This window comes from Manis pentadactyla, chromosome X (assembly GCF_030020395.1).
Source record: "Manis pentadactyla isolate mManPen7 chromosome X, mManPen7.hap1, whole genome shotgun sequence".
NCBI classification, from domain to species: Eukaryota; Metazoa; Chordata; class Mammalia; order Pholidota; family Manidae; genus Manis; species Manis pentadactyla.
In genome coordinates this window covers 15109230-15136673 of record NC_080038.1, presented here as the reverse complement: position 1 = coordinate 15136673, position 27444 = coordinate 15109230, and the positions used below count along the sequence as shown (strand labels likewise).

At 37.5% G+C, this 27444-nt stretch overlaps 1 protein-coding gene across 5 annotated transcripts in view; it reads left to right on the top strand.

Annotated features, from left to right (window-relative positions):
* RPS6KA3 (ribosomal protein S6 kinase A3) overlaps nt 1-27444 on the top strand; it is a 123038-nt gene that overhangs the window by 79151 nt on the left and 16443 nt on the right. For all 5 annotated transcript variants that reach the window (XM_057495925.1, XM_036912838.2, XM_057495923.1 and 2 more), the window contains 8 exons: nt 7934-8022; nt 8214-8278; nt 8356-8458; nt 11183-11307; nt 13270-13395; nt 18228-18317; nt 20284-20442; nt 22079-22240. In XM_057495925.1, coding sequence (XP_057351908.1) covers nt 7934-8022; nt 8214-8278; nt 8356-8458; nt 11183-11307; nt 13270-13395; nt 18228-18317; nt 20284-20442; nt 22079-22240 — 919 coding nt within the window. The remainder of the gene's footprint in view (nt 1-7933; nt 8023-8213; nt 8279-8355; nt 8459-11182; nt 11308-13269; nt 13396-18227; nt 18318-20283; nt 20443-22078; nt 22241-27444) is intronic.

Here is a 27444-nt window from a genome sequence, read left to right as displayed (position 1 = left end):
TGGTTATGTCCAAGAGATTTTTGCCTATGTTGTCTTCTAAGAGTTTTATGGTTTCATGACTTAGATTCAGGTCTTTGATCTGTTTTGAATTTATTTTTGTGTATGGGGTTAGACAATGATCCAGTTTCATTCTTTTACATGTAGCTGTCCAGTTTTGCCAACGCCAGCTGTTGAAGAGGCTGTCATTTCCCCATTGTATGTCCATGGCTCCTTTATCGTATATTAATTGACCATATATGTTTGGGTTAATGTCTGGAGTCTCTATTCTGTTCCACTGGTCTGTGGTTCTGTTCTTGTGCCAGTACCAAATTGTTTTGATTACTGTGGCTATGTAGTAGAGCTTGGAGTTGGGGAGTGAGATGCCCCCCACTTTATTTTTCCTTCTCAAGATTGCCTTGGCTCTTCGGGGTCTTTGGTGGTTCCATATGAATTTTTGAACTATTTGTTCCAGTTCATTGAAGAATGCTGTTGGTATTTTGATAGTGATTGCATTGAATCTGTAGATTGCTTTAGGCAGGATGGCCATTTTGACAGTATTAATTCTTCCTAGCCAAGAGCATGAGATGAGTTTCCATTTGTTAGTATCCTCTTTAATTTCTCTTAAGAGTGTCTTCTAGTTTTCAGAGTATAGGTCTTTCACTTCCTTGGTTAGGTTTATTCCTAGGTATTTTATTCTTTTTGATGCAATTCTGAATGGAATTATTTTCCTGATTTCTCTTTCTGCTAGTTCATTGTTAGTGTATAGGAAAGCCACAGATTTCTGTGTGTTAATTTTGTATCCTGCAACTTTGCTGTATTCCGATATCAGTTCTAGTAGTTTTGGAGTGGAGTCTTTAGGGTTTTTTATGTACAATATCATGTCATCTGCAAATAGTAACAGTTTAACTTCTTCTTTACCAATCTGGATTCCTTGTATTTCTTTGTTTTGTCTAATTGCCGTGGCTAGGACCTCCAGTACTAAGTTGAGTAACAGTGGGGAGAGTTGGGCATCCCTGTCTTGTTCCCCATCTCAGAGGAAAAGCTTTCAGCTTTTCACTGTTAAGTATGATGTTGGCTGTGGGTTTATCATATATGACCTTTATTATGCTGAGGTACTGCCCTCTATACCCATTTTTTTGAGAGTTTTTATCATGAATGGATGTTGAATTTTGTCGAATGCTTTTTCAGCATCTGTGGAGATGATCATGTGGTTTTTGTCCTTCTTTTTATTTATGTGGTGGATGATGTTGATGGATTTTCGAATGTTGTGCCATCCTTGCATCCCTGGGATGAATCCCACTTGGTCATGGTGTATGATCCTTTTGATGTATTTTTGAATTCGGTTTGCTAATATTTTGTTGAGTATTTTTGCATCTATGTTCGTCAGGGATATTGGTCTGTAATTTTCTTTTTTCATGGGGTCTTCACCTGGTTTTGGTATTAGGGTGATGTTGGCTTCATAGAATGAGTTTGGGAGTATTCCCTCCTCTTCTATTTTTTGGAAAACTTTAAGGACAATAGGTATTATATCTTCTCTGTATGTCTGATAAAATTCCAAGGTAAATCCATCTGGCCCAGGGGTTTTGTTCTTGGGTAGTTTTTTGATTACCGCTTCAATTTCTTTGCTGGTAATTGGTTTGTTTAGATTTTGTGTTTCTTCCTTGGTCAGTCTTGGAAGGTTGTATTTTTCTAGGAAGTTGTCCATTTCTTCTAGGTTTTCCAGCTTGTTGGCACGTAGGTTTTCATAGTAGTCTCTAATAATTCTTTGTATTTCTGTTGGGTACGTCATGATGTTTTCCTTTCTTCTTTCTGATTCTGTTGATGTGTGTCGACTCTCTTTTTCTCTTAATAAGTCTGGCTAGAGGCTTATCAATTTTGTTTATTTTCTCAAAGAACCAGCTCTTGGTTTCATTGATTTTTTTCTAGTGTTTTATTCTTCTCAATTTTATTTATTTCTTCTCTGATCTTTATTATGTCCCTCCTTCTGCTGACTTTGGGCCTCATTTGTTCTTCTTTTTCCAATTTCGATAAATGTGACTTTATACTATTCATTTGGGATTCTTCTTCCTTCTTTACATATGCCTGAATTGCTATATACTTTACTCTTAAGACTGCTTTCACTGCGTCCCACAGAAGTTGGGGCTTTGTGTTGTTGTTGTCATTTGTTTCCATATATTGCTGGATCTCCATTTTAATTTGGTCGTTGGTCCATTGACTATTTAGGAGCGTGTTGTTAAGCCTCCATGTGTTTGTGAGCCTTTTTGCTTTCTTTGTACAATTTATTTCTAGTTTTATACCTTCGTCGTCTGAAAAGTTGGTTGGTAGAATTTCAATCTTTTGGAATTTACTGAGGCTCTTTTTGTGGCCTAGTATGTGGGCTATACTGAAGAATTTGTATCTTGTTGCTTTGGGATGTAGAGTTCTATAGATGTCTATTAGGTCCATCTGTTCTAGTGTGTTGTTCAGTGCCACTATGTCCTTACTTATTTACTGTCTCGTGGATCTTTCCTTTGGAGTGAGTGGTGTGTTGAAGTCTCCTAAAATGAATGCATTGCATTCTACTTCCTCCTTTAATTCTGTTAGTATTTGTTTCACATATGTTGGTGCTCCTGTATTGGGTGCATGTATATTTGTAATGGTTATATCCTCTTGTTGGATTGAGCCCTTTATCATTATGTAATGTCCTTCTTTATCTCTTGTTGCTTTCTTTGTTTTGAAGTCTATTTTGTCTGATGCTAGTACTGCAACACCTGCTTTTTTCTCCCTATTGTTTGCATGAAATATCTTTTTCCATCCCTTGACTTTTAGTCTGTGTATGTCTTTGGGTTTGAGGTGAGTCTCTTGTAAGCAGCATATAGATGTGTCTTGCTTTTTTATCCATTCTATTACTCTATGTCTTTTGATTGGTGTGTTCAGTCCATTTACATTTAGAACGATTATTGAAAGATATGTACTTATTGCCCTTGCAGGCTTTAGATTTGTGGTTACCAAAGGTTCAAGGGTAGCTTCTTGACTATCTAACTGTCTAACTTAACTCGCTTATTAAGCTATTATAAACACAGTCTGATGATTCTTTATTTCTCTCCCTTGTTATTCCTCCTCTTCCATTCTTTATATGTTAGGTGTTTTATTCTGTACTCTTTGTGTTTCCTTTGACTGCTTTTGTGAGTAGTTGATTTTATTTTTTGCCTTTAGTTAGTATTTGGTTGGTCTGCTTTGTTTGCTGTGATTTTATTTTCTCTGGTGACATCTATTTAGCTTTAGGAGTGCTTCCATCTAGAGCAGTCCCTTTAAAATCCTGTAGAGGTGATTTGTGGGACGCAAATTCCCTCTCCTTCTGCTTGTCTGGGAATTGTTTAATCCCTCCTTCATATTTAAATGATAATTGTGCTGGATACACTATTCTTGGTTCAAGGCCCTTCTGTTTCATTGTATTAAATATATCATGCCATTCTCTTCTTGCCTGTAAGGTTTTTGTTAAGAAGGCTGATGATAGCCTGATGGGTTTTCCTTTGTAGGTGACCTTTTTTCTCTCTCTGGCTGCCTTTAATACTCTGTCATTGTCCTTGATTTTTGCCATCTTAATTATTATATGTCTTGGTGTTGTCTTCCTTGGGTCCCATGTGTTGGGAGTTCTGTGAGTTTCCATGGTTTGAGAGACTATTTCCTCCCCCAGTTTGGGGAAGTTTTCAGCAATTATTTCTTCAAAGACACTTTCTGTCTCTTTTTCTCTCCCTTCTTCTTCTGGTACCCGCTATAATGCGGATATTGTTCCTTTTGGATTTGTCACTCAGTTCTCTTAATATTCTTTCATTCCTGGAGATCCTTTTATCTCTCTCTGCCTCAGCTTCTCTGTGTTCCTGTTCTCTGATTTCTGTTCCATTAATGGCCTCCTGCACCTCATCCAGTCTGCTCTTAAGTCCTTCCAGAGACTGTTTTATTTCTGTATTCTCCCTTCCAACTTTATCCTTTAACTCTTGCATATTTCTCTGAGGATCCATCAGCATGGTTATGACCTTTATTTTGAATTCTTTTTCAGGAAGATTGGTTAAATCTATCTCCCCAGGCTTCCTCTCAGGGGTTGTTTGGGTAATTCTGGACTGGATCAAATTCTTCTGCCGTGTTATGGTGATAGAGGTAGTCTATCATGTGTCAGCTGGGAGAACAATGTCCCATACACGGGGAGCAGCTTCCGGTTTTATTTCCTGTGCCGCCGCAAGTGGAGCAGCTGTCGGGGCAGCCCAGAGCCCCGCGGGGAGATGCAGGTGCGCCGGGTGTGCTCTCCTGCGAGAACAGCGACCTTTCGTGCCTTGTCCCCGCTTCCTCTGTGCTGGGCTGCTGCGCGCCAGCGGGGCCTCTGAGTCTGGCCCGGGCGGCTGCGGAGGAGGCTCTGGGTGGTTGCTGTGGGCGCGGCCACTCCCCTGCTATGGTGGGGCTGCGCTGGAGGGGGAATGGATGGGAGGCTGTTTATTGCCGTGAGGGGCTTCAGAGCTACGGTGACACCCAGGGGGTTAGGGCGCCTGGAGTTCCCCGGGATTCCCAGCTGCTGAGCTGAGTGTGCTGGGATGCTGCCATCCAGTTGTGAGGCCCTTGTCTCTTTAAGATTTTCTAAAAGCACTCGCTTTTCTTTTATCCCAGGGGCGCAGACTCCGCGGACCCACTCGCTGATTTTACTCTTCCATTTCCCTAATATCCAGCACACCACACAATGTGTGTCTGCTCTCCCAGTGCAGATGACTAGTGCTGGGTATTTAGCAGTCCTGGGCTCCCACTCCCTCCCCTCTCCGACTCCTCTCCTCCTGCCTGTGAGCTGGGGTGGGGGGCGCACTCGGGTCCTGCCGGCCCATGCCTTGTATCTTACCCCCTTCATGAGGTGCTGAGTTCTTGCAGATGTAGATGTAACCTGGCTGTTGTACTGTATCTTCTGGTCTCTCTTTTAGGATTAGTTGTATTTGTTGTATTTTCAAAAATATATATGGTTTTGGGAGGAGATTTCCGCTGTCCTACTCACGCCGCCATCTTGGCTCCTCCTGCATTCATTATTTATAATTCCCAAATTGTTCTTTTTCCGACCATCTTTTAAGTATTCCTGCTCCCCAAGGGTTCCATCTCTGATATGCTTTTTTCCCCTTTGCATTCACTGTCCTGGCTTTCCTCAGTCTTTCCTATAACTACTCTAAACATTTAAATTACTTCCAGATCACTCTTTCTTACATTAACTTAGAGACACCAGACCTGTATTTACATTTATTTAACTGCAGTGGCTCTCCCAAAACAGATGACATGCATGATTTAACATTTTCAAAGTAAATTTATCTCTTTGCTCTTCTTTTTCTCTTCTTGTATTCCCAATTTCCATGCACCCTATTTCCCAAGCCAGAAAACCTGGAAATCATTTTTGAGTTCTTCCTCTCTCTTGCATATGCAGTTATTCACCAAATTCACTCTCAGAAATATTTCAGTGTCCCAGCCTTTCCTCTGCATTACACTACTTGCAGTTCTCAGACCACAGTGATCTCTTACCCAACACTATTGGACCAAGCTCCTAAGTAGAATGCCTACTACCTATCCCTGCTTCCCACTCCAGATCATTCTATTCTACACTTGGAGTTACCCTCTTGAAAATAAATCTGGTCATGTTAGTTCACTGTTTGTAAGACCTCTGCTATATCCCTGTTACCTAATATGGCAGTGTTTCCCTAGATTTGTTCAAGAGAACCCTAATTCTACAAGATGTGACTAGGTAGTCTCTGAAGAAGAGATGCTGGAAAAAAATGTTAAGAAAAATATTGATTTCTTTACTCTAGATTTCTCACCTTTTGTATGCAATGTATTTTATTCTGTGTCTCCAATGGGGATATAATAGATAGCATTCCACAAAGCGGGATCATGAAATTTTTTATTGCTGAGTATCAAGAGAGATGTTATTCAGTAAAATGTTGGGAAGATACTGAATGAGTAAATTCCCAACCTTTAAATTGCATTTAAGGCCTTCCACAATCTCCCATGTTAAATTACATATCCCCTACTGTTCCTTTAGCACTCTTTCCATGTGTCCTTCTGAATTCATCTCTTAATGTACTAGGGTTATCTGTATCCATCTCCCTCCCTGACTGGGGGGCTGTCTTCCCCTGACTTTGGGGGGCTCTTTGTATCCTTAACACTAAGCAATGTCTAGCACATAGTAGCTCAATAACAACTCGCTGAATAATAAATGGATCTATTTCTAAAATAGAAATTTCTCTGCTAACCATTTTCCCTAGCTCTGTTTTCATACTTACATGATCACTGGGTTCCTTAATTTGTAGTTGGGAAAAAGAATAAAATTACATATTATAGCTGAAACTGACCTTCATGCTCATCCAGTCCAGTGTTTTTCAGACTGTGCCACAGACCCCTTTCCCACCAGTTCTGCTTCCCTACAAAACTATCAAAGAGAAATGGGACAGAAAAATAGGCATATGAAGCACACATTCTTTTAGCACTTTTAAATGTTGGATTTCTTAAATTCCTTTTGAAAAAAGGTTCCAGGGCTATAGTTTGGGAGCCATTGATCTAACATCCAATCCCCTTGTGTAAGAAGTGGTAACAGACCTAGTGGAACTGGCTTTCCCAAGGTCACAAAGTACTTTGTAACAGAGCCAGAAGTAAGGCTCAGATGATCTTACTCTCCCAGTAGTGCTTTTTGCAAAATTCCAAAAAATGAAACAGTTCATTAGAAGATTATGGACTAAATTCTATTATGTGTTCACACAAAACCTATACACAAATGTTCATAGCCACCTCTATTTGTAATAACCCAAAACTGAACACAATCCAGATGACCTTCAACAGGTAAATGAATAAACTGTGATACATCCATGCCATAGAATACTACTTAACAATAAAAGGGAATGAATTATTAATATATAGTTGGCCCTTGAATAACAGGTTTGAACCACATGGATTCACTTATACATGGATTATTTTCAGTAAATATGTTGGAAAACTTTTTTGAGATTTGTGGCACTTTGAAAAAATTCACAAACTGCATAGCCTAGAAATATAAAAAAAAATTAAAAAGTTATGTATGTCATAAATGCATAAAATATATGTAGATGCTAGTCAGTCATTTACTACCATGAAATATACACAAATATATTCTGAAGAGTTAAAATTTATCAAAACTTATGCACACAAACAGACCATACGTGACATCATTCGCAGTTAAAAGAAATGTAAATGAGACATAAAACATAAAAAATACGTGTTAACTAACTGTTTATGCTATCAGTAAGAATTCCAGTCAGTAGTAGGCTGTTAGTAGTTATGTTTGGGGGGAGCCAAAAGTTACACACAGATTTTCCACTGCATGAGGGATTAGCACCCCTAACCCCTGCATTGTTCAAGAGTCAACTGTACACACCAACTTGGATGAATCTCAAGGGAATTATGCTGAGTGGAAAAAGGTTACATACAGTATGATTCCATTTTCATAACATTCTTAAAAGACAAAATTAGAGTAATAGAGCATTGATTAATGGTTGCCAGAGATGAGGAATGAGAGAGGGAGGTAGGTGTAGTCATGAAGGTGCAATGTGAGGGATCCTAGTGGTGATGAACTGTTTAGTATCTTTACTGTGGTGGTGAATAAAGGAACCTACATGTGTTAAAATGGCATAGAACCAAACACACACACAAAAACAAGTGTAATTAAAACTTGACACATCTGAATGAGATCAGTGAATTATTTCAATGTCAATATCCTGGTTATAATCATATACTACAGATTTGCAAGATATTACCATTGGGGAAAATTTGGTAAAGGGTACACAGGATCTCTTTGTACTGTTTGTTAAAACTGAGTGTGAATCCATAATTATCTTAAAATAAAAGGTTTAATTTTGAGAAATTTAAAAATAAAACACAGATACCTCCAAAAATTAAAATGTTAATATGTGGGTTTATTATTTAGAGCCAAACTTGGGATGCCACAGTTTTTGAGTCCTGAAGCCCAGAGTCTTTTACGAATGCTTTTCAAACGAAATCCTGCAAACAGATTAGGTAAAACCTTAAATTAATTTGTTTCTTTTGTGTGTTTGTTGGCGTTTGTTTTTAGGGGATAGGTGAATATTTGTTTTTGTTGTGGGATATTAGATTAAGTATTAAAAGCAAAGACTAAACAAACAGCATGTATTTCTCCTTGAAATAAAATTACCACTAAATAAAAATAAAAAACATCAAATTTTTGATAGGCGCAGGACCAGATGGAGTTGAAGAAATTAAAAGACACTTGTTTTTCTCAACAATAGACTGGAATGTAAGTATACAATGAAAACTTGCTTGAAATATTTTTTATAGTTAACACATGTCTAAGTCTCTCTTTGTTTCCTCCAGAAACTGTACAGAAGAGAAATTCACCCACCTTTTAAACCTGCAACTGGCAGGCCTGAAGATACCTTCTATTTTGATCCTGAGTTTACTGCAAAAACTCCCAAAGGTCAGGGGAAAATGTGAAAACCCAAATATAAGACAATTTTTTTTCTTGTTTGATCAGAAAACCTTTTCCAGTGTAACTATGCTATCCTTATATTTCCCCCTTCATACTGTATTCCTGCCATTGTCACTAGATAATTAGTAAATCCTTTACATTTTAGAGCAGTTAAGATCCTTGTGAAATTTTAAAGTAAATTATGGTAAGCTTTGGTACTATTTATGTGGAGAAAGTATTTGGTTGTGCATTTATTTACCTCAAGCCATTTTTTTTTGAGAGGGCATCTCTCATATTTATTGATCAAATGGTTGTTAACAACAATAAAATTCTGTATAGGGGACTCAATGCACAATCATTAATCAACCCCAAGCCTAATTCTCAACAGTCTCCAATCTTCTGAAGCATAACGAACAAGTTCTTACATGGTGAACAAGTTCTTACATAGTGAATAAGTTCTTACATGGTGAACAGTGCAAGGGCAGTCATATCACAGAAACTTTCAGTTTTGATCACGCATCATGAACTATAAACAATCAAGTCAGATATGATTATTTGTTTGATTTTTATACTTGATTTATATGTGAATCCCACATTTCTCCCTTATTATTATTATTTTTTTAATAAAATGCCGAAGTGGTAGGTAGATGCAAGATAAAGGTAGAAAACATAATTTAGTGCTGTAAGAGGGCAAATGTAGATGATCAGGTGTGTGCCTATAGACTAAGTATTAATCCAAGCTAGACAAGGGCAACAAAACATCCACGGATGCAGAAGATTTCTCTCAAAACAGGGGGGGTGAGGTTCTAAGCCTCACCTCTGTTGATCCCCAGTTTCTCACCTGATGGCCCCCCTGCGACTGTGCCTGTCTTAGGTTGTTCCTCCCTTGAGGAATCTTACCCGTCTCTGGCTATCCAGTCATCTTCTGGGTCCATACAGGGAAATGTAAAGTTGGTAAGTGAGAGAGAAGCAATATTCTTTGAAAAGGTTAGCTTTTTACTTCTTTGCAGATTAATGCCCTGTGGCTTCTATGCCCAGCATTTGTCTTGTACCTCAAGCCATTTTTACATGAAATTCAGTGTAATTAGTACTCTTTAAGACTCTATATTTGATGGCATTCTGGAAATAAAAGGTTCAAATCCTAGACATAGCTTAAACTTTATATATGGCGTGATAAGTTTAAAATGATTCATGTCCTGTATCATGCTTTACCCTAAAACTGCATAAACAGTGACTATTATAAAGGAGTAATCTTTGAAATAGTAACCTGCATTTCATTAATTAGTATGTATATATTTATAATGTGTGTTTTGCACTCTTATACTCTCATGTAGGTGTACCAGACCCCAGGTTTATCACTGACAAGCAAAGTGTACTTGTATACCTTTTCCATATGGTACATCATTCAAACCTTGCTATAAAGCTTTCCAGCTAGAATCCTTAAGTCTATATTAAACATTGATGGGTGTTTATTATTTTTATAAGACAGTCTTGGAAATTTGGATTAATATTTGAACAAAACTTTTACATAAAACAACACAGTAATATGCATAGAATTGATGATATATGGTAATGTTTTACCTTGCTTTCTCAATACAGTTTGTCCTGATAGAGGGAAAATCTGAGAATAGAGCAGTTCTACATTGTATTCTGCCCAGATAAGTTCTCTTAGCAGAAGTCTTCAGTATAGTACTATCACACTGATTTAACAATTCACTTAACAATATATACTGCTGAGAATATCAAGCTGATGTTAAAAAGAACTTTATGCAGAACTGATATTTAAGTAGATTTGCCTATTTGTTTTTTGCTTGCCATTAGCCTTTATGGTATGTTTATAAATATTAGTATGCCTAATCATATGTTTATATTTATAAATAACACATTTATTATACTTTTATTCTGTAATGAATATTAACTATATTATAAAAGTATTTTTCTATTTTTGATGCCAATAGATTCCACTTAAGTAATTTGAATAACAATTTGTCATGTCCTAAAATATATTTTAAGGACTACTATGTACCATGATTATCCTAGAAATTCTTTTTGATCCTTAAATAGGTATGTAAATATAATAATTTTTAACTTGTAGTTTAGATTTCCAGATTATGACATTATATATTGAAGCCACTGGACTTAATTCCTTTCTTCTAAATTACCTGTAGGTCAACCTTGTATCTCCCCCTAACCAGAAGCCCTAGCATTATTAGGTTATCATTTAGGGCTGCACTGTCTAATATGGTAGCCAGCAGCCACATGTACCTATTTAAATTTGAATTAATTAAAATTAAAAATTTTGTTTCTCAATCACACTAACCACATTTTAAATGCTTAGTAGCTACATGTGGTGAGTGGCTACCTGGCTACCAAATTAGATAGCACAAAGAAAATTTCTATCACTGCAGGAAATTCTTGGGACACTGCTAATTTAGAATAACATTAACCCAGTAATTCATTTATTTATTATATTCTTCAATGAATTAGCTATTTTCTGACCTCTGAAGAACTAAAATGTTAGAGTGGTAATGGCAATAAGCCATCAGAAGGAGAAAAAAAAAAACATAAGCCATCAGGGCAGCTCTGATACAGTGCCTCACTAAGTTATCCTGAAACCACTGGTGCCTGAGAAGTAGAATTCCAGGATAGGTGAGAAAAGTCATAATATCCATAATTCTTCCCGAATTAATTTTCAAAGTAACTACCTTCTTAGTAATTTATAATTCTTTTCAGATTCACCTGGCATTCCACCTAGTGCTAATGCACATCAGCTTTTTCGGGGGTTTAGTTTTGTTGCTATTACCTCAGATGATGAAAGCCAAGCAATGCAGACAGTTGGTGTGCATTCAATTGTTCAGGTGAGTTAATTAATGTCTAAGTAGTTATAAACTTGAAATACTGTAAGATATAGTTCATTGTGTGAATAGTCAGATTAAATTTGATTTGCTGACTTTAAGTGAGCAGCTTAATTTAAATATATTTTATATCATTGATATTATCATAGAAATTCCTGTCATATGCCTTTGAAAAGTTTGCATGTACTAGAATCCTGGATACCTATCTGACCTGAAAATGGAATTCTAAAAGAGTGGAGAAAAATTACCACCATCTTGTCTCTCCCTTCTCTTACACCTCAAAATGTTTATCAGGCCTAGTTTCTTTCATCTTCTGCCTCTGTCAGACCAGCTATGATGAACTGAGGTCTCCTGTTTCCCTGATGCCTTAGAACAGGGGTCAGCAGACTTTTTCTGTAAAGTGCCAGATAATAAATGTTTGAGACTTTGTAGGCTACATTATTTCTGTTGAAATACTTGATTCTGCCATTGTAGCACAAAAGCAGCCATACATGCTACCTAAATGAATGAGCATGGCTGTGTGCCAGTGAAAGTTTTTATAGAAAACCTGGTAGTGAACCAGATTTGGCACATAGTCTATATAGTTTGCCAGCCTCTGCCATGGAAACATGAAAGAAATAAGAAAGAACTTAAATCTTAAGTTTTCCAAGTTTTGTGTCCTTGTTCGTTTGGAACCCACATTGTCATTAGGAAGAAATGGTTATGGGTACTGCCTTGGGGTGTTCCTACTCATTATCCCATCTGTTTATCAGAGTTGGAGAAAAGGGAGGTAAAAGCCACAGAAACAGGTTTTTAGGGTGTGTGTGTGTGTGTGTGTGTGTGTGTGTGTGTGTGTGTACCAAGAGACTGGACCTAGTACATTAAATGTTATTAGAGGAACACAGGTTTTATTTCTTCCCATCTTATAGGAAGATAATTTTAATTTATCTTCCTAATCATAAAGGGAACCAGATATATCTTTTGAACCACTGAGTTTTTTTAGGGTATGATTAGTGCTTGAATTTGCTTGATGATTAAGTTGCTTTTGCTTTGAACTTTTCTTCCTTAGTCATTCATCTTGTTTTCCACTTTCTAGAAAATCAATTTAAATGCTGGTTCTTGAACAAAGTCATGTTGAAATAGTCTGTCCCTTATACTATGACAAGCATGTGATGTATGGCAAGGTTTTAAGTTATGACTTTGGTACCTATGATAGAAATTGCAAACATACATGTATTCTACAGAATTCAAATTTTAACCCATACAAAGCTAATAGGCAATGGGGCCGGGGAGATTGCCCATCAGTATAGCCAAAGGCAGCATAACTTCCTTCAGTCTGTTTATGGAACCAGTAATTTGCTGTTATTAGTCCTTAACCCATTAATGGCTTCTTTAGTGGAAGTTGTATTGAAGCTATGACTTGAGGGTGGAGAAGGGAGGGCATGATTACTGATAGTCCAAAACAATAATAGGTATCACCTTCAAATATGTTACCTTATTCAATCCTCACCATTATAATCTGAGAAAACACAGGTTCCAGGTTACACGGCCTTCAAGTGGTGCATCTGAGACAAGAATCCAAATGTTCTAATTCTGAATCTTCCTAAATCTTTCATACCAAAGGTTTCAAACTTCTCCCCTTTTGCAAAGGCACTTCAAAGACCTGTAGCCAATTGGGGAGTGAAATGGGCTCCATTGTAGGCAAGGCTGTTGGCCCCTTAACTAGCTCTGTGTTTTCTGTCATACATATTCCATTTTTTCTCTTTAACATAAGCTTTTTTTAAAGACATAGTTCTTGCTGTATGTTTTCTTGTAGACACACAATAAAATTGCAGTTGTACAAGAATAAACACTGTAAAGATCATTTTTACCTTTACTGATATTTATATTTATAGTTAACATCAACAATGCATGCTGAGTAACATATTCACATTATAAAATACTAAAACCATTATGGAACTCTGTCAATTTTAATTGTGTTTATAGCAGTTGCACAGGAACAGTATTCAGTTTACTGATGGATATGAAGTAAAAGAAGACATTGGAGTTGGCTCCTACTCTGTTTGCAAGAGATGTATACATAAAGCCACAAACATGGAGTTTGCCGTGAAGGTAAATGTTTGTAAATTTAAAATGCAGTTTTAACAGTTCTTACTCATGAATGTCAGTATCAGTTAAAAATTAACACTCTTTTCCTTTGGTAAATGTGCCTTTTGTTATGAAAAGGAAAGGTAAATTAAATTTCTGGCTAGTCATCCTCAGAGATCTTAATCTGGAACTATGAATTCCCCTGTGCACTAAAGGTGAAGTAACATATATGCAGTTTGCTCAGGGCAGCACCAGTTTACAACTGACCTGATTTTGAGTAGCACCCCTTTTAATTTCGGAAGTCCCTCATTTTATGTCAAGGTGTCAGGGAATTTCTCAGAATTGTATTCCTGATTTTGTGTGTTTACATTTTTCTGGTGAAAATATTCATACTACCCTTCACATTTAAAAGGATTTATGAAACACTAAAAAAATAAGAACCACTGTCATAAATGTATTATCATTAGCTGTTTTAATTTCATCAGGTGTCCTAAGACAGTAAGAATTTTCTAAGCCAAAAACCAAAGCTCATGGCTCTACAATAAAATTAGAGTTGAAAACCCTTAGTTGTCAGTGAACAAATGCTATATTCAAGTCTTTGCCTTTTCCCTTCTTGGGATGGTAGCCTCTACTCTCCCATCACAAGCAATTCAAGTAATGTTTAAAGCTTTCAACTTATCTTGAACCCTAGAACTAGTCTGTAAGTATGGGTAACTCATGTTTAATTAAGTTGTGGGGGGGCATTAATTGTTATTACTTCCTTCTATCCATCTGTCTAGATCTAGTGTGATTTTACTGTGTAAAAGTAAAAATGAATGTTTTAGATAAGCACAGCAAATATGGAAGACATACAAGAAAGTTGTTATTACTATTCTAAACCTGGATGTAGTTGCTTTAAAAAGTCATCAGTGTCCATAAGGCTTTCTGTCAGATGTATGAATGAACCAGAGAAATATATTTTAATTTGCTCTTCTCCTTCTTATTACTCATAGTGAAATCTGGGGTACATAGAAATTTTCAAATTGCTTCCATTAAAGGAGAGAAGGTGAATAATATACTTGGTAGGCAGCTTAAAGATGTATCTTGTTTCCATAAACACATCAGAGAAAAAGCTGAAATGTCCTAAGCCCTACTTTGAATTACAGAAACCAGGAGCAATATACCAAAACCTAGAGAATATATTCAAACTGTGGATTCTTATAACTTAAATTAGATTCATAAAACCAATCCCAGTACAAATCGATTCTACTGAAATTGCTACAAACCTTAAGATCCACAAGCACAAGTATGGATATAATGTAAGATGGGCTCAAATTAGCAGATCCAAAGGAAAGTTGATAGAGGTAACACCTCCCAGGGAGTTCTGGTTTTCAAAAGACTAGCCCTAGATGTCTCCCTTGAATTAGAATGTCTATTGTATATACCTTTCCTCTTAATCATCCATTTGCCTAATGCCACAATATCATTTGCAGTTGATTACAGAAGACTCCTAGATGTTTTTGTTCCCTGTTCCCCAAATACAGAACTGTTTGAGAATTAAATCCATTTCAGATGGCAAATTTGGTTCACATTGAGAGTTGCAAGCTCTTTCCTAGGTTGCTGGAGCATTTGGGTATTTATTGCATACATTAATTACTAAACTGTTTAAATACTGAAAATATGAAGGTCACAAAATATTTTTCAGCCTGCCCTTTGGAGGAAATGAAAGCAAAATTTGTTGCCCTTTTTAGAATATACTACTTGACCAGATTAAAACATTAGGAGAAAATTTGTAAGAAGCAGCTGACATAAAAGGGTTAGAAAGCTCTCAAGCATATATGGTCAATTAATATATGATAAAGGAGCCATGGATATACAGTGGGGAAATGACAGCCTCTTCAACAGCTGGTGTTGGCAAAACTGGACAGCTACATGTAAGAGAATGAAACTGGATTACTGTCTAACCCTGTACACAAAAGTAAACTCAAAATGGATCAAATACCTGAATGTAAGTCATGAAACCGTAAAACTCTTAGAAAAAAATATAGGCAAAAATCTCTTGGACATAACCATGAGCAACTTCTTTATGAACATATCTCCCCAGGCAAGGGAAACAAAAGCAAAAATGAACAAATGGGACTATATCAAACTAAAAAGCTTCTGTACAGCAAAGGACACCATCAGTAGAGCAAAAAGGCATTCTACAGTATGGGAGAATGTATTCATAAATGACATATCTGATAAGGGGTTGACATCCAAATTATATAAAGAGCTCACGCACCTCAACAAACAAAAAGCAAATAAGCCAACTAAAATATGGGCAGAGGAGATGAACATACACTTCTCCAAAGAAGAAATTCAGATGGCCAACAGGCACATGAGAAGATGCTCCACATTGCTAATCATCAGAGAAATGCAAATTAAAACCACAATGAGATATCACCTCACTCCAGTTAGAATGGCCAACATCCAAAAGACAAACAACAACAAATGTTGACAAGGATGTGGAGAAAGAGGGACCCTCCTACACTGCTGGTGGGAATGTAAACTAGTTCAACCACTGTGGAAAGCAGTATTGAGGTTCCTCAAAAAACTCAAAATAGAAATACCATTTGACCCAGGAATTCCACTTCTAGGAATTTACCCTAAGAATGCAGTTTCAAATAGACAGATGCCACCCCTATGTTTATCACAGCACTATTTACAATAGCCAAGAAATGGAAGCAACCTAAGTGTCCATCAGTAGATGAATGGATAAAGAAGATGTGGTACATATACACAATGGAATATTACTCAGCCATAAGAAGAAAACAAATCCTACCATTTGCAACAACATAGATGGAGCTAGAGGGTATTATGCTCAGTGAAATAAGCCAGGCAGAGAAAGACAAGTATCAAATGATTTCACTTATCTGTGGAGTATAAGAACAAAGCAGAAACTGAAGGAACAAAACAGCAGCAGACTCACAGAACCCAAGAATGGACTAACAGTTATCAAAGGGAAAGGGACTGGGGAGGGTGGGTGGGAAGGGAGGGATAAGGAGGGGTGGGAAAGAAAGGGGGCATTATGATTAGCATGTATAATGGGGGGGGGCACAGGGAGGGCAGTACAACACAGAGAAGAAAAGTAGTGACTCTATAGGATCTTACTATGCTGATGGATAGAGACTGTCATGGGGTATGTGGGGGGGGGGACTTGGTGATGGGTGTCTAGTAAACAACATAATGTTCTTCATGTAATTGTAGATTAATGATACCAAAAAAAGAAAAGGGCAGAGGAGCTGAATAGACACTTCTCCAAAGAAGAAATTCAGATGGCCAACAGGCACATGACAAGATGCTCCACATTGCTAATCATCAGAGAAATGCAAATTAAAACCACAGTGAGATATCACCTCACTCCAGTTAGGATGGCCAACATCCAGAAGACAAACAACAGCAAATGTTGGCAAGGATGTGGAGAAAGGGGAACCCTCCTACACTGCTGGTGGGAATGTAAATTAGTTCAACCATTGTGGAAAGCAGTATGGAGGTTTCTCAAAAAGCTCAAAATAGAAATACCATTTGAGCCAGGAATTCCACTTCTGGGAATTTACCCTAAGAATACAGTAGCCCAGTTTGAAAAAGACAGATGCACCCCTATGTTTATCGCAGCACTATTTACAATAGCCAAGAAATGGAAGCAACCTAAGTGTCCATCAGTAGATGAATGGGTAAAGAAGATGTGGTACATATACACAATGGAATATTACTCAGCCACAAGAAGAAAACAAATCCTACCATTTGCAACAACATGGATGGAGCTAGAGGGTATTATGCTCAGTGAAATAAGCCAGGTGGAGAAAGACAAGTATCAAATGATTTCACTTATCTGTGGAGTATAAGAACAAAGCAGAAACTGAAGGAACAAAACAGCAGCAGACTCACAGAACCCAGGAATGGAGTAACAGTTACCAAGTTGAAAGGGACTGGGGAGCATGGGTGGGAAGGGAGGGATAATGGGGAAAATGGGGCATTACGATTAGCACACACAGTGTAGGTGGAGGGACATGTGAAAGGCAGTATATACAGAGAAGACAAGTAATGATTCTATATCATCTTACTACACTGATGGACAGTGACTGTAATGGGGTATGTGGTAGAGACTTGATAATGGGGGGAGTCTAGTAACCATAATGTTGAAGTAATTGTACATTAATGATACCAAAAAAAAGGGGTCAGAAAGCTACTTTAGTGTTTTAAAGGGCTTTATCATAATAATTAAACAATTCTAGCCAAGTAAAATTCTAGTTGTGGTTTTCTGCTTAGTTTCCTTCTGTCTGCCTTCAAAAAAAATAAGCTTATTCTGTTTAATTAACTTTTTGTAAGTAGCTTACAACTAATGGGATATTCCATTGAAGCATTTTATTGAAGGAAGTAAAGTTAATTCAATAAACAGATACTAATGGTGGTATTATAGATATATCTTGCTCATAATTATCTGTACTGATACGGGCTAGAAGTTGACTGAGTTCCCAAAGTTTTAAAATGTTCAAGGGTGGAAGAAAGATAATGTTAACTGTGTTCTTGATACTTTCCTTGAGACTTTTGAGTTTTCAGTTATGTCCTAAACTTAACTGCAAACTTAAACTGGAGAGCCCTGGTAGGAACGTTACTCATGCATAGAATTTACTTGCCAATCTTACCTTCTATATCAAGACTGTCTTTCAATCTTGATTACAGAGTCTAGTCAGGTAAGTGAATAAAACTGATTGATAAATTGCTTATATATACAGTGTTTACATAAGATAATACCTAAGGTCTGTAGCTGTAAGTACTTAAGATCTATTACTGCATAATTCATGAGTTTTGTGATAAATTAAATATTTGCCTTTTAGATCATTGATAAAAGCAAGAGAGACCCAACAGAAGAAATTGAAATTCTTCTTCGCTATGGACAGCATCCAAATATTATTACTCTAAAGGATGTAAGTAGATTCTTTAACTCACATCATTTGGATCATTTGTCTAACTTTTGGAATGTTTTCAAATATTATGTAATATACAAAGAACTCAGTATAGTAAGTAAAAAGATTAGAGGACAACATATATAATATAATTCCAGTTATAAGGAAAAATAGGTTTATATAGTTGATTTTTCTACTTCAAGATGAAAAGTGTTGCTGCCATTATTGCAAATATTTAATATTTATATTTACTGGAACATTTGTGTATTGATATTTGGGATTGACCAGTCTCACAGTCCATAGGCTCCCTAAACTGTCTTCTACAGTACTTCCAGAGAGCCAGCACTCAGGTCTGACCATGTTATTACCTCGCCGACTGCAGTTCATACCCCTCCTCCTGCATCACCTCTAGTCCCTGCCTGCCTTCACGCTCCCTCACACACCCCATGCTCCAGCCACGGTCCAGTATATATAAATTTTTAACATGCCTCATTTTCTCATGCTGCTCTGTCTAAATTTATGGTTCCCTCAGTTGAGAGTACCACTTCCCTTCTTTGCCTTGTTAACTACCACACACCCAAGACTTTGCTAAGGCATTACTTCTTCCAGGAAGCCTGCCTTGCCTGTCACCACACCCTGGACCAGTGAGGTATCCTTTCCCTGCTGCCTATGGCCTTTACCATAGCAGAGCTGTTGGCAAAGGGTGTGAAGTCTCCAGTCAATACTAAGTCCACTTCCTGATGGTGCTTTACACAGACTCAAAGGCCATATCTGGGTGTTGTAGACTGGCTATGTCACATGGCAACTAAGCCAGAGGACTTCTAAGGTACCTTTACCTTGCACCTCTAGATTTTGTGAATTCCAATATTTACCTTCCCTTCTTCCTAATCAAAACTCCAGTTTCCTCAGATTAATTTATCACTGCTCATTTTTAGAAAGGGATTGTTAACCTAGTCCCACTAAAACGTGAAGCTTTTTAAAGTTAAGAGACTCTAATATAACCTCCACAAATTCAACCAAGTAAATTAAAAAGAAAGTGTACAAAACACTTTCACTCACCCTTGCATTGAAAACTCCGTAAGCTGTCACTATTTTTTATATCTTTGCTCTTTCCTTCATTTCAAATTCCAAAGTCTCTAAAAATTTCCCCACTTTTATTACAGAGTCCCCATCATTTTTAAATTCTAATTTCTATTTCTGTTTCTCCCTACTCTTTGGGGTTGACCAGTCTCACAGTCCATAGGCTCCCTAAACTGTCTTCTACAGAAAATTTTGAGACCAGATACCTTGTCTTCTCCATATTTGGGGCCCCAGCACATGGTACATCTTATGGAACTAAGTAAAGGTATTCAGTGACTTCATGGTGAAAGGGGAATAAAAGGGACCGAAAGGGGTCATTTCAGTTCAGGATTGCCTGAAGTAAAATCCACAATTACAGGGAGCTTTATATTTGTACATTAGGAATAAACTAGTATGCTTCTGGGTGGTTGGATGGAATTTCTCTTTGCTACTTAATCTCCCTACTTAATTCTTGTCACAACTTGGCTTTCAGCTTAATCAAAACCAGAATAATTCATTGTACTGTGTATATAAACATAGAAGATCTGCAGTTGCAGAGGTTCCTAGAAAATCACAAAAATGTGTCTTTGTACCAATCCCTGTCATTATCAATACATAGGAAGGTTTCTAACAGCAAAAGTTTAGTGCCCTTTCATATACAATGCCCAGAGTGATTTTGATTGCCATGAATTAAGTTTCAGAGAAGGAAATTACAGGTTGTTATTCTGACATTCAGTTTCATCTATTCCTATTTTAATACTACGTTTGTAAAACTTTGCAAATTTTATATCCTCCATTGGTTGTGATAAAATTCCTTGAATATAAAATGAGTTTTAATTTCACTCTAACATACTAAGCTTTGTTCTGAGCACACATAAACCTTCAGATAATTTTTTACATTGTGGTGTTGTGGTGTTGAATTTTACAGGTATATGATGATGGAAAATATGTGTATGTAGTGACAGAACTTATGAAAGGGGGTGAATTGCTGGATAAAATTCTTAGACAGAAATTTTTCTCTGAACGAGAAGCCAGTGCTGTTCTGTTTACTATAACCAAAACTGTTGAATATCTTCATGCACAAGGGGTAAGTTTTTTAGCATTTTGTATATACATATATACACACACACAAATACCTTTTTTATTAACTTTTCTTTCTTAATGTTTGAGCTAAAGTTACAAAGATAGAAGTTACTTTATGCATTATTGGAAAGTAACTACTATTAGCTTAATTTTCCTACTACTGTTCTTCCTCTATGTAAACTTCTCCCATTGAGCTTGAAATGCTACTTTGAAATCTGTTTGTTCATATTTAATTCTTATGCTTCCCAAGAAAATGTGAGCAGGGCCATCTGACCTAGAAGCAGAGCCATTTTTGCAAGTCCACTGTGTACTCTTTGAGAACTGGGCCCATCTCAAGTTTAGAAGAAGAGCCGGAGAATTATGGTTGTATTCACTTAAAAAAGGAAATCCTTCAAATGAATGAGGCGAAATAATCACCTGGCTTCTGACTGGTGGATGCTTTCCTTATTTCTTCCTGCATACGAGTTTTTAGTAAATGGCAAAAAATCATACTTTTAAAAGAAGAGAGGTCTGGGAAGGAAAGGAGGTAAAGAGAAAATGAAGGGAGGGAGGGAGGAAAGAAGAGTGAAGAGTAAATGTCATTCCAGAACTTCTTGACTTCTAGCTGGTCAAGATTCAGCTAATACTATAGCTAAAAATTAATGGAATTCAGTATTCACTGAAGAATTTGTGACTTTGCAGTGACTTGCAAAATAAGTCATCTAAGTTATTTTCCTAATGCCTCAGGAAGTAATTAGTTAATTCAAATGGTATGAAGAAGTAAAGTTCTAGATGTTAGGAACTAAAACTGAGATGACTGATTGGAATATAAACTGAGAATTTGTTGATAGAAGAAACACTTAAGTCTAATAAGGAGTGTCAAGCTTATGATAAAAGAAATATTCAAGTAGGTGATTGAAGGGGGAAAATAATACAGAACTCTAAAGGAACAGTATCTTTTTGTATATGTGACATTGTCACTTGGATATCAAATAAGCAATACTTAAAATCTGGATTTTTTTTCCTTTTTATTCCTAAACCCCATGCCTGTTCCATTGAGTCTGTCAGCATGTTTGTTGTGTATATCCATTCTAATGTGCCATTCCACCTACTAAGAATGACCGCCCCCCTCTATTCTGCCTAATTCATTGTGTTCTTCAGGTCTTGCATCGGATGGTACCTCTTCTGGAAACCCTCCCTAACCTCCCTAGTTATGTCCCCATCTCTCACCTGATTATTCTCTGCGTCCCCCAGTGCTGTGTAGGCTTCTAGCATGTAAAGGCAAGGATCTTATGGGTCTTGCTCACCATGTGTCTGGAGCTCCTTATGTAATACCCTGGTACATGATAGGCACTCAGTAAAGGTTGAATGAATGAGTAACCTGGAGACAGATATTATTGCTATTGGCATTTCTTATTAACCCACTAACTCAGTTGGACAAAGAGCAGAAAAGTAAATGCTATTCTTTCTTCCTCCACTCCTTGCCTCAGTTCTGCGGTAGAGAGTTATACCTACATTATTAGCATTTTATCCTGTTGAGGTAATTTAAACATCAGCACTCATCGTCTTGTTAAGGACATTGCCTGACAGTTTGTGAATAAAGAATTTGCCATAATGGAAATGTATTGTTAATGTACCTCTTTAATTTGTATTCCAATTAGGTGGTTCACAGAGACTTGAAACCTAGCAACATTCTTTATGTGGATGAATCTGGCAATCCAGAATCGATTCGAATTTGTGATTTTGGCTTTGCCAAACAGCTAAGAGCCGAAAACGGTCTTCTCATGACTCCTTGTTATACTGCAAATTTTGTTGCACCAGAGGTAATTGTGAAAGAGTTTGCTTGCAGTATTTCAGCATATTTAAAAACTCATTTGCTGTATTTGATACAGAATAATAGTTATTTAATTGAAGACTTAACAGAACAAATAATTAGAATAAAATACCAGCCCTTTTTCTTCTATACTTTATACTGTCATCAGTCCACTACTGCCATTATCCTTTCCCTGCCCTGACTTATGTTTTTCTGCATATTAACACATCTGTAGCTGTCTATTATCACTAACACTTTGGTGCTTATCAGTGCATGAAATTAAATGGAAACTAGCTTATTGTCCTCCTTTTTTGAATTAATATCTGGACTCTGTTCTGTTCCACAGATCTGTGGGTCTGTTCTTGTGCCAGTACCAAATTGTCTTGATTGCTGTGGCTTTGTAGTAGATCTTGAAGTTGGGGAGCATAATCCCCCCCCACTTTATTCTTCCTTCTAAGGATTGTTTTGGCTATTTGGGATCTTTTGTGGTTCCATACGAATTTTAGAACTATTTATTTCAGTTAGTTGAAGAATGCCGTGGGTATTTTGAAAGAGCATTGAATCTGTAGATTGCTTTAGGCAGGACAGCCATTTTGACAGTATTAATTCTTCTTAGCCAGGAGCATGGGATGAGTTTCCATTTGTTTTAGTGTCCTCTTTAATTTCTCTCAAGGGTGTCTTGTAGTTTTCAGGTATAGGTTTTTCACCTCCTTGGTTAAGTTTATTCCTAGGTATTTTATTCTTTTTGATGTTAGTGTGAATGGAATTGCTTTCCTGATTTTTCTTTCTACTAATTCATTGCTAGTATATAGCAATGCAACAGATTTCTGTGTTGTAACTTTGTATCCTGCATTTGCTGAACTCAGACATTAGTTCTAGTAGTTTGGGGTGGGTTCTTTAGGGTTTTTTTAGGTATAGTTATCATGTCATCAAGTTAAACACTGTCAGTTTAACTTCTTCCTTACCAGTCTGGATGCCTTGTATTTCTTTGTGTTGTCTGATTGCCGTGGCTAGGACCTCCAGTACTATGTTGAATAAAAGTGGGGAGAGTGGACATCCCTGTCTTGTTCCGATCTTAGGTGAAAAGCTTTCAGCTTTTCGCTGTTAAGTATGATGGTAGCTGTGGGTTTGTCGTATGTGGCCTTTATTATGTTGAGGTACTTGCCCTCTCTACCCATTTTGCTAAGAGTTTTTATCATGAATGGGTGTTGAATTTTGTCAAACGCTTTTTCAGCATCTATGGACATGATCATGTGATTTTTGTCCTTTTTATTGATGTAGTGGATGATGTTGATGGATTTTCAAATGTTCTACAATCCTTGCATCCCTGGAGTGAATCCCACTTGATCATGATGTATGATCTTTTTGATGTATTTTTTAAATCGGTTTGCTAATATTTTGTTGAGTATTTTTGCATGTATGTTCAACAGGGATATTGGTCTATAACTCTCTTTTTTTGTGGTGTCTTTGCCTGGTTTTGGTATTAGACTAATGCTGGTTTCATAGAATGAGTTTGGAAGTATTCCCTCCTCTTCTGCTTCTTGGAAAACTTTGAGAAGGATGGGTATTGTGTCTTCTCTAAATGTCTGATAAAATTCAATGGTGAAGCCATCTGGTCCAGATATTTTGTTCTTGGGTAGTTTTTTTATTACTGGTTCAATTTCTTTGCTGGTAATTGGTCTCTTCAGATTTTCTCTTTCTTCCTGGGTCAGCCTTGGAAGGTTATATTTTTCTAGAAAGTTGCCCATTTCTTCTAGGTTATTCAGTTTGTTACCATGTAATTTTTTATAGTATTCTCTAATAATTCTTTGTATTTCTGTGGTGTCCATAGTGATTTTTTTCCTTTCTCATTTCTGATTCTGTTTATGTTTGTAGGCTCTCTTTTTTTCTTGATAAGTCTGGCTAGGGGGTTATTTATTTTGTTTATTTTGTTAAAGAACCAACTGTTGGTTTCATTTGTTCTTTGTGTTGTTTTATTTATTTCTTCTCTGATCTTTATCATGTCCCTCCTTCTACTGAGTTTGGGCCTTGTTTTTTTCTTCTTTTCCAGTTTCATTAATTGTGAATTTAGACTGTTCATTTGGAATTGTACTTCCTTCTTTAAATAGGCTGAATTGCTATATACTTTCCTCTTAGGACTTCCTTTGCTGCATCCCACAGAAATTGGTGTGTTGAGCTGTTATTTTCATATGTCTCCATAATTGCTTGATGTCTGTTTTAATTTGGTCATTAATCCATTGATTTTTTAGAAGCATGTTGTTAAGCCTCCATGGGTTTGTGAGAGTTTTTGTTTTCTTTGTACAGTTTATTTCTAGTTTCATACCTTTGTGATATGAGAAGTTGGTTGATACAATTTCAGTCTTTTGAATTTGCTGAGGCTCTTTTTTGTGGCCTAGTATGTAATCTATTCTGGAAAATGTTCCATGTGCACTTGAGAAGGATGTGTATCCTGTTGCTTTTATTTTTAGGTGGAGCTTTCTGTAGATATCTGTTAGGTCCATCTGTTCTAATGTGTTGTTCAGTGCCTCTGTGTCCTTACTTATTTTCTGTCTGGTTGATCTGTCCTTTGGAGTGAGTGGTGTGTTGAAGTTTCCTAAAGTGAATGCATTGAATTCTGTTTCCCCCTTTAATTCTGTTAGTATTTGTTTCACGTAATTATGTGTTCCTGTGTTGGGTGCATAGATGTTTATAATAGTTATATCCTCTTGTTGGACTGACCCCTTTGTCGTTATGTAATGTTCTTCTTTGTCTCTTGTTACTTTCTTTGTTTTGAAGTCTATTTTATCTGATATAAGTATTGCAACTCCTGCTTTTCTCCCCATTGTTTGCATGACATACCTTTTTCCATCCCTTCAATTTTAGTCTTTGTATGTCTTTGCATTTGGAGTGAGTCTCTTGTCAGTAGCATATAGATGGGCCTTACTTTTTTATCCATCCTGTAACTATTTCTTTTGATTGGTGCATTCAATCCATTTATATTTAGGGTGACTATCAATAGATATGTACTTATTGCCATTGCAGGCTTTGGATTCGTGGTTACCAAAGGTTCAAAGACAGCTTCTTTACTATCTAACAGTCCGACTTAACTCATTTATTATGCTATTATAAACACAATCTGAAGATTCTTTCTTCTCTCCCTTCTTTTTCTTCCTCCTCCACTCTTTATATGTTGTGTGTCATATTCTGTGCTCTTTGTGTATCCGTTGACTGACTTTGTGGGTAGCTGATTTAATTTTACATTTGGTCAATAATTAATTGGTCTACTTCCTCTACTGTGGTTTTATTTTCTCTGGTGACAGCTATTTAGCCTTAGGAGCACTTACATCTAGAGCAGTCCCTTTAAAATACACTGTAGAGATGATTTGTGGGAGGTAAATTCCCTCAACTTTTGCTTAACTTGAAATTGTTTAATCCCTCTTTCAAATTTAAATGATAATCTTCCTGGGTAGAGTGTTCTTGGTTCAAGGCCCTTCTGTTTCATTGCATTGAATATATCATGCTACTCCCTTCTGGCCTGTAAGGTTTCCACTGAGAAGTCTGATGATAGCCTGATGGATTTTCCTTTGTAGGTGATCTTTTTTCTCTCTCTGGAGTATTAAAAGTACTCTCTCTTTGTTCTTGATCTTTGCTATTTTAATTATTATATGTCTTGGTGTTGTCTTCGTTGGGTCCCTTGTATAGGGAGATGTGTGCACTTCCATGGCCTGAGGGGCTATTTCCTTCCCCAGATTGGGGAAGTTTTCACCAATTATTTCTTCAAAGACACTTTCAATCCCTTTTTCCTCTCTCTTTTTCTTTTGGTACCCCTATAATACAAATATTATTCCATTTGGATTGTTTGCACAGTTCTCCTAATAGTCTTTCATTCCTAGAGATCCTTTTTTCTCTCTCGGCATCAGCTTCTTTGTATTCCTGTTCTCTAATTTCTATTCCATTTACCATCTCCTCTACCTCATCTAATCTGCTTTTAAATCCCTCCATTGTATGTTTCATTTCAGCTACTGTATTTTTTAAGGTATCTGTCTTCCTCCCGAATTCATCCCTTAGCTCTTGAATATTTTTCTGGAGCTCCAGTAATAAGCCTATGAGTTTTATTTTGAATTCTTTTTCAGGAAGATTGGTGATTTCAGTCTCATTGAGCCCTCTTTATGATGTTTGAGGGATTTTGGATTGAACAAGGTTCTTCTGCCATTTCATAATCCGATTGGATAGTGAGAAATATTAGGTTTGTGTAGGCGGTGCCCTCTAGTTCCCAGAAGCTCTCCTCTTCAGAGCTTCCCAGTACCTGGAGCAATGGCAGTGGTCACAGGAAAGCAGTGCCTGTGCCTACCCTAAGGAGCAAGCCCTTTCCTGCTTTCCTGCTGCAGTGTCTGCCTTTGCTGTCAGGGCCATTGAGCTGCGCGCAGGGAGCAGGCTCTGCGTTAAGGCCCTAAGCTGCCCTAGGTGGAGCTGGCCTCTGGCTGGCCTGGAGCAATGGTGGGGGTCACAGTCGAGTAACCTGTATGCCTGCTGGGAGGACAAAGCCCTTTCCTGCTTCCTGGCCACAGTGCCTGCCTCCGCTGTCAGGGCCAGTGAGCTGCGCACAGGGGGAAGCCTCTCTGTTAAGCTGTGTAGTTGCTGTAGGCAGGGCTGGCCTGGAGCAATGGCAGGGGCAGTGGGTTTGCACACAGGTACCGTCATGGACGAAAAAGCAGCATGCTACTTATTGCAGTGGGGGGCCTTGGGGCTGCAGTGCCAGCCAGGGAGATTGAGTGCCTGAAGGTCCTGAAAGTTCCCAACCTGCTGTTCTGAGTGTATCAGGATGATTTTGTCCACCTATTCCTTCTCCTGAATCCTTGCCCCTTTAGCAGCCCTCTCCCTGTTGGGAAGTCTTTCAAAGTGCTCACCTTTCTTTTGTCCCAGGGCAGCTGTTTGTGGGAACCTTTTCGCAGTCTCAGTCTCTGACTTCAGTTTGCACCCTTCTAATCTCCAGAGCACCATGCAATGTGTGTTTGTGCTCCCAGAGTAGATTTCTAGGGCTGGATATTTAGGAGTCCTGGGCTTATATTCCCTGCCTGCTCCGATTCTCTTCCTCCTGTCGGTGAACTGGGGTAGGGGCAGTGCTTGGGTCCTGCCAGGTCACAGTTTTATTACTTTACCCTTTTCTGTGAGATGTTTTCTTTTCGCAGATGTAGACTGGCTTCAGCAATCTTATTTCTGGTTACTCTTTTAGTA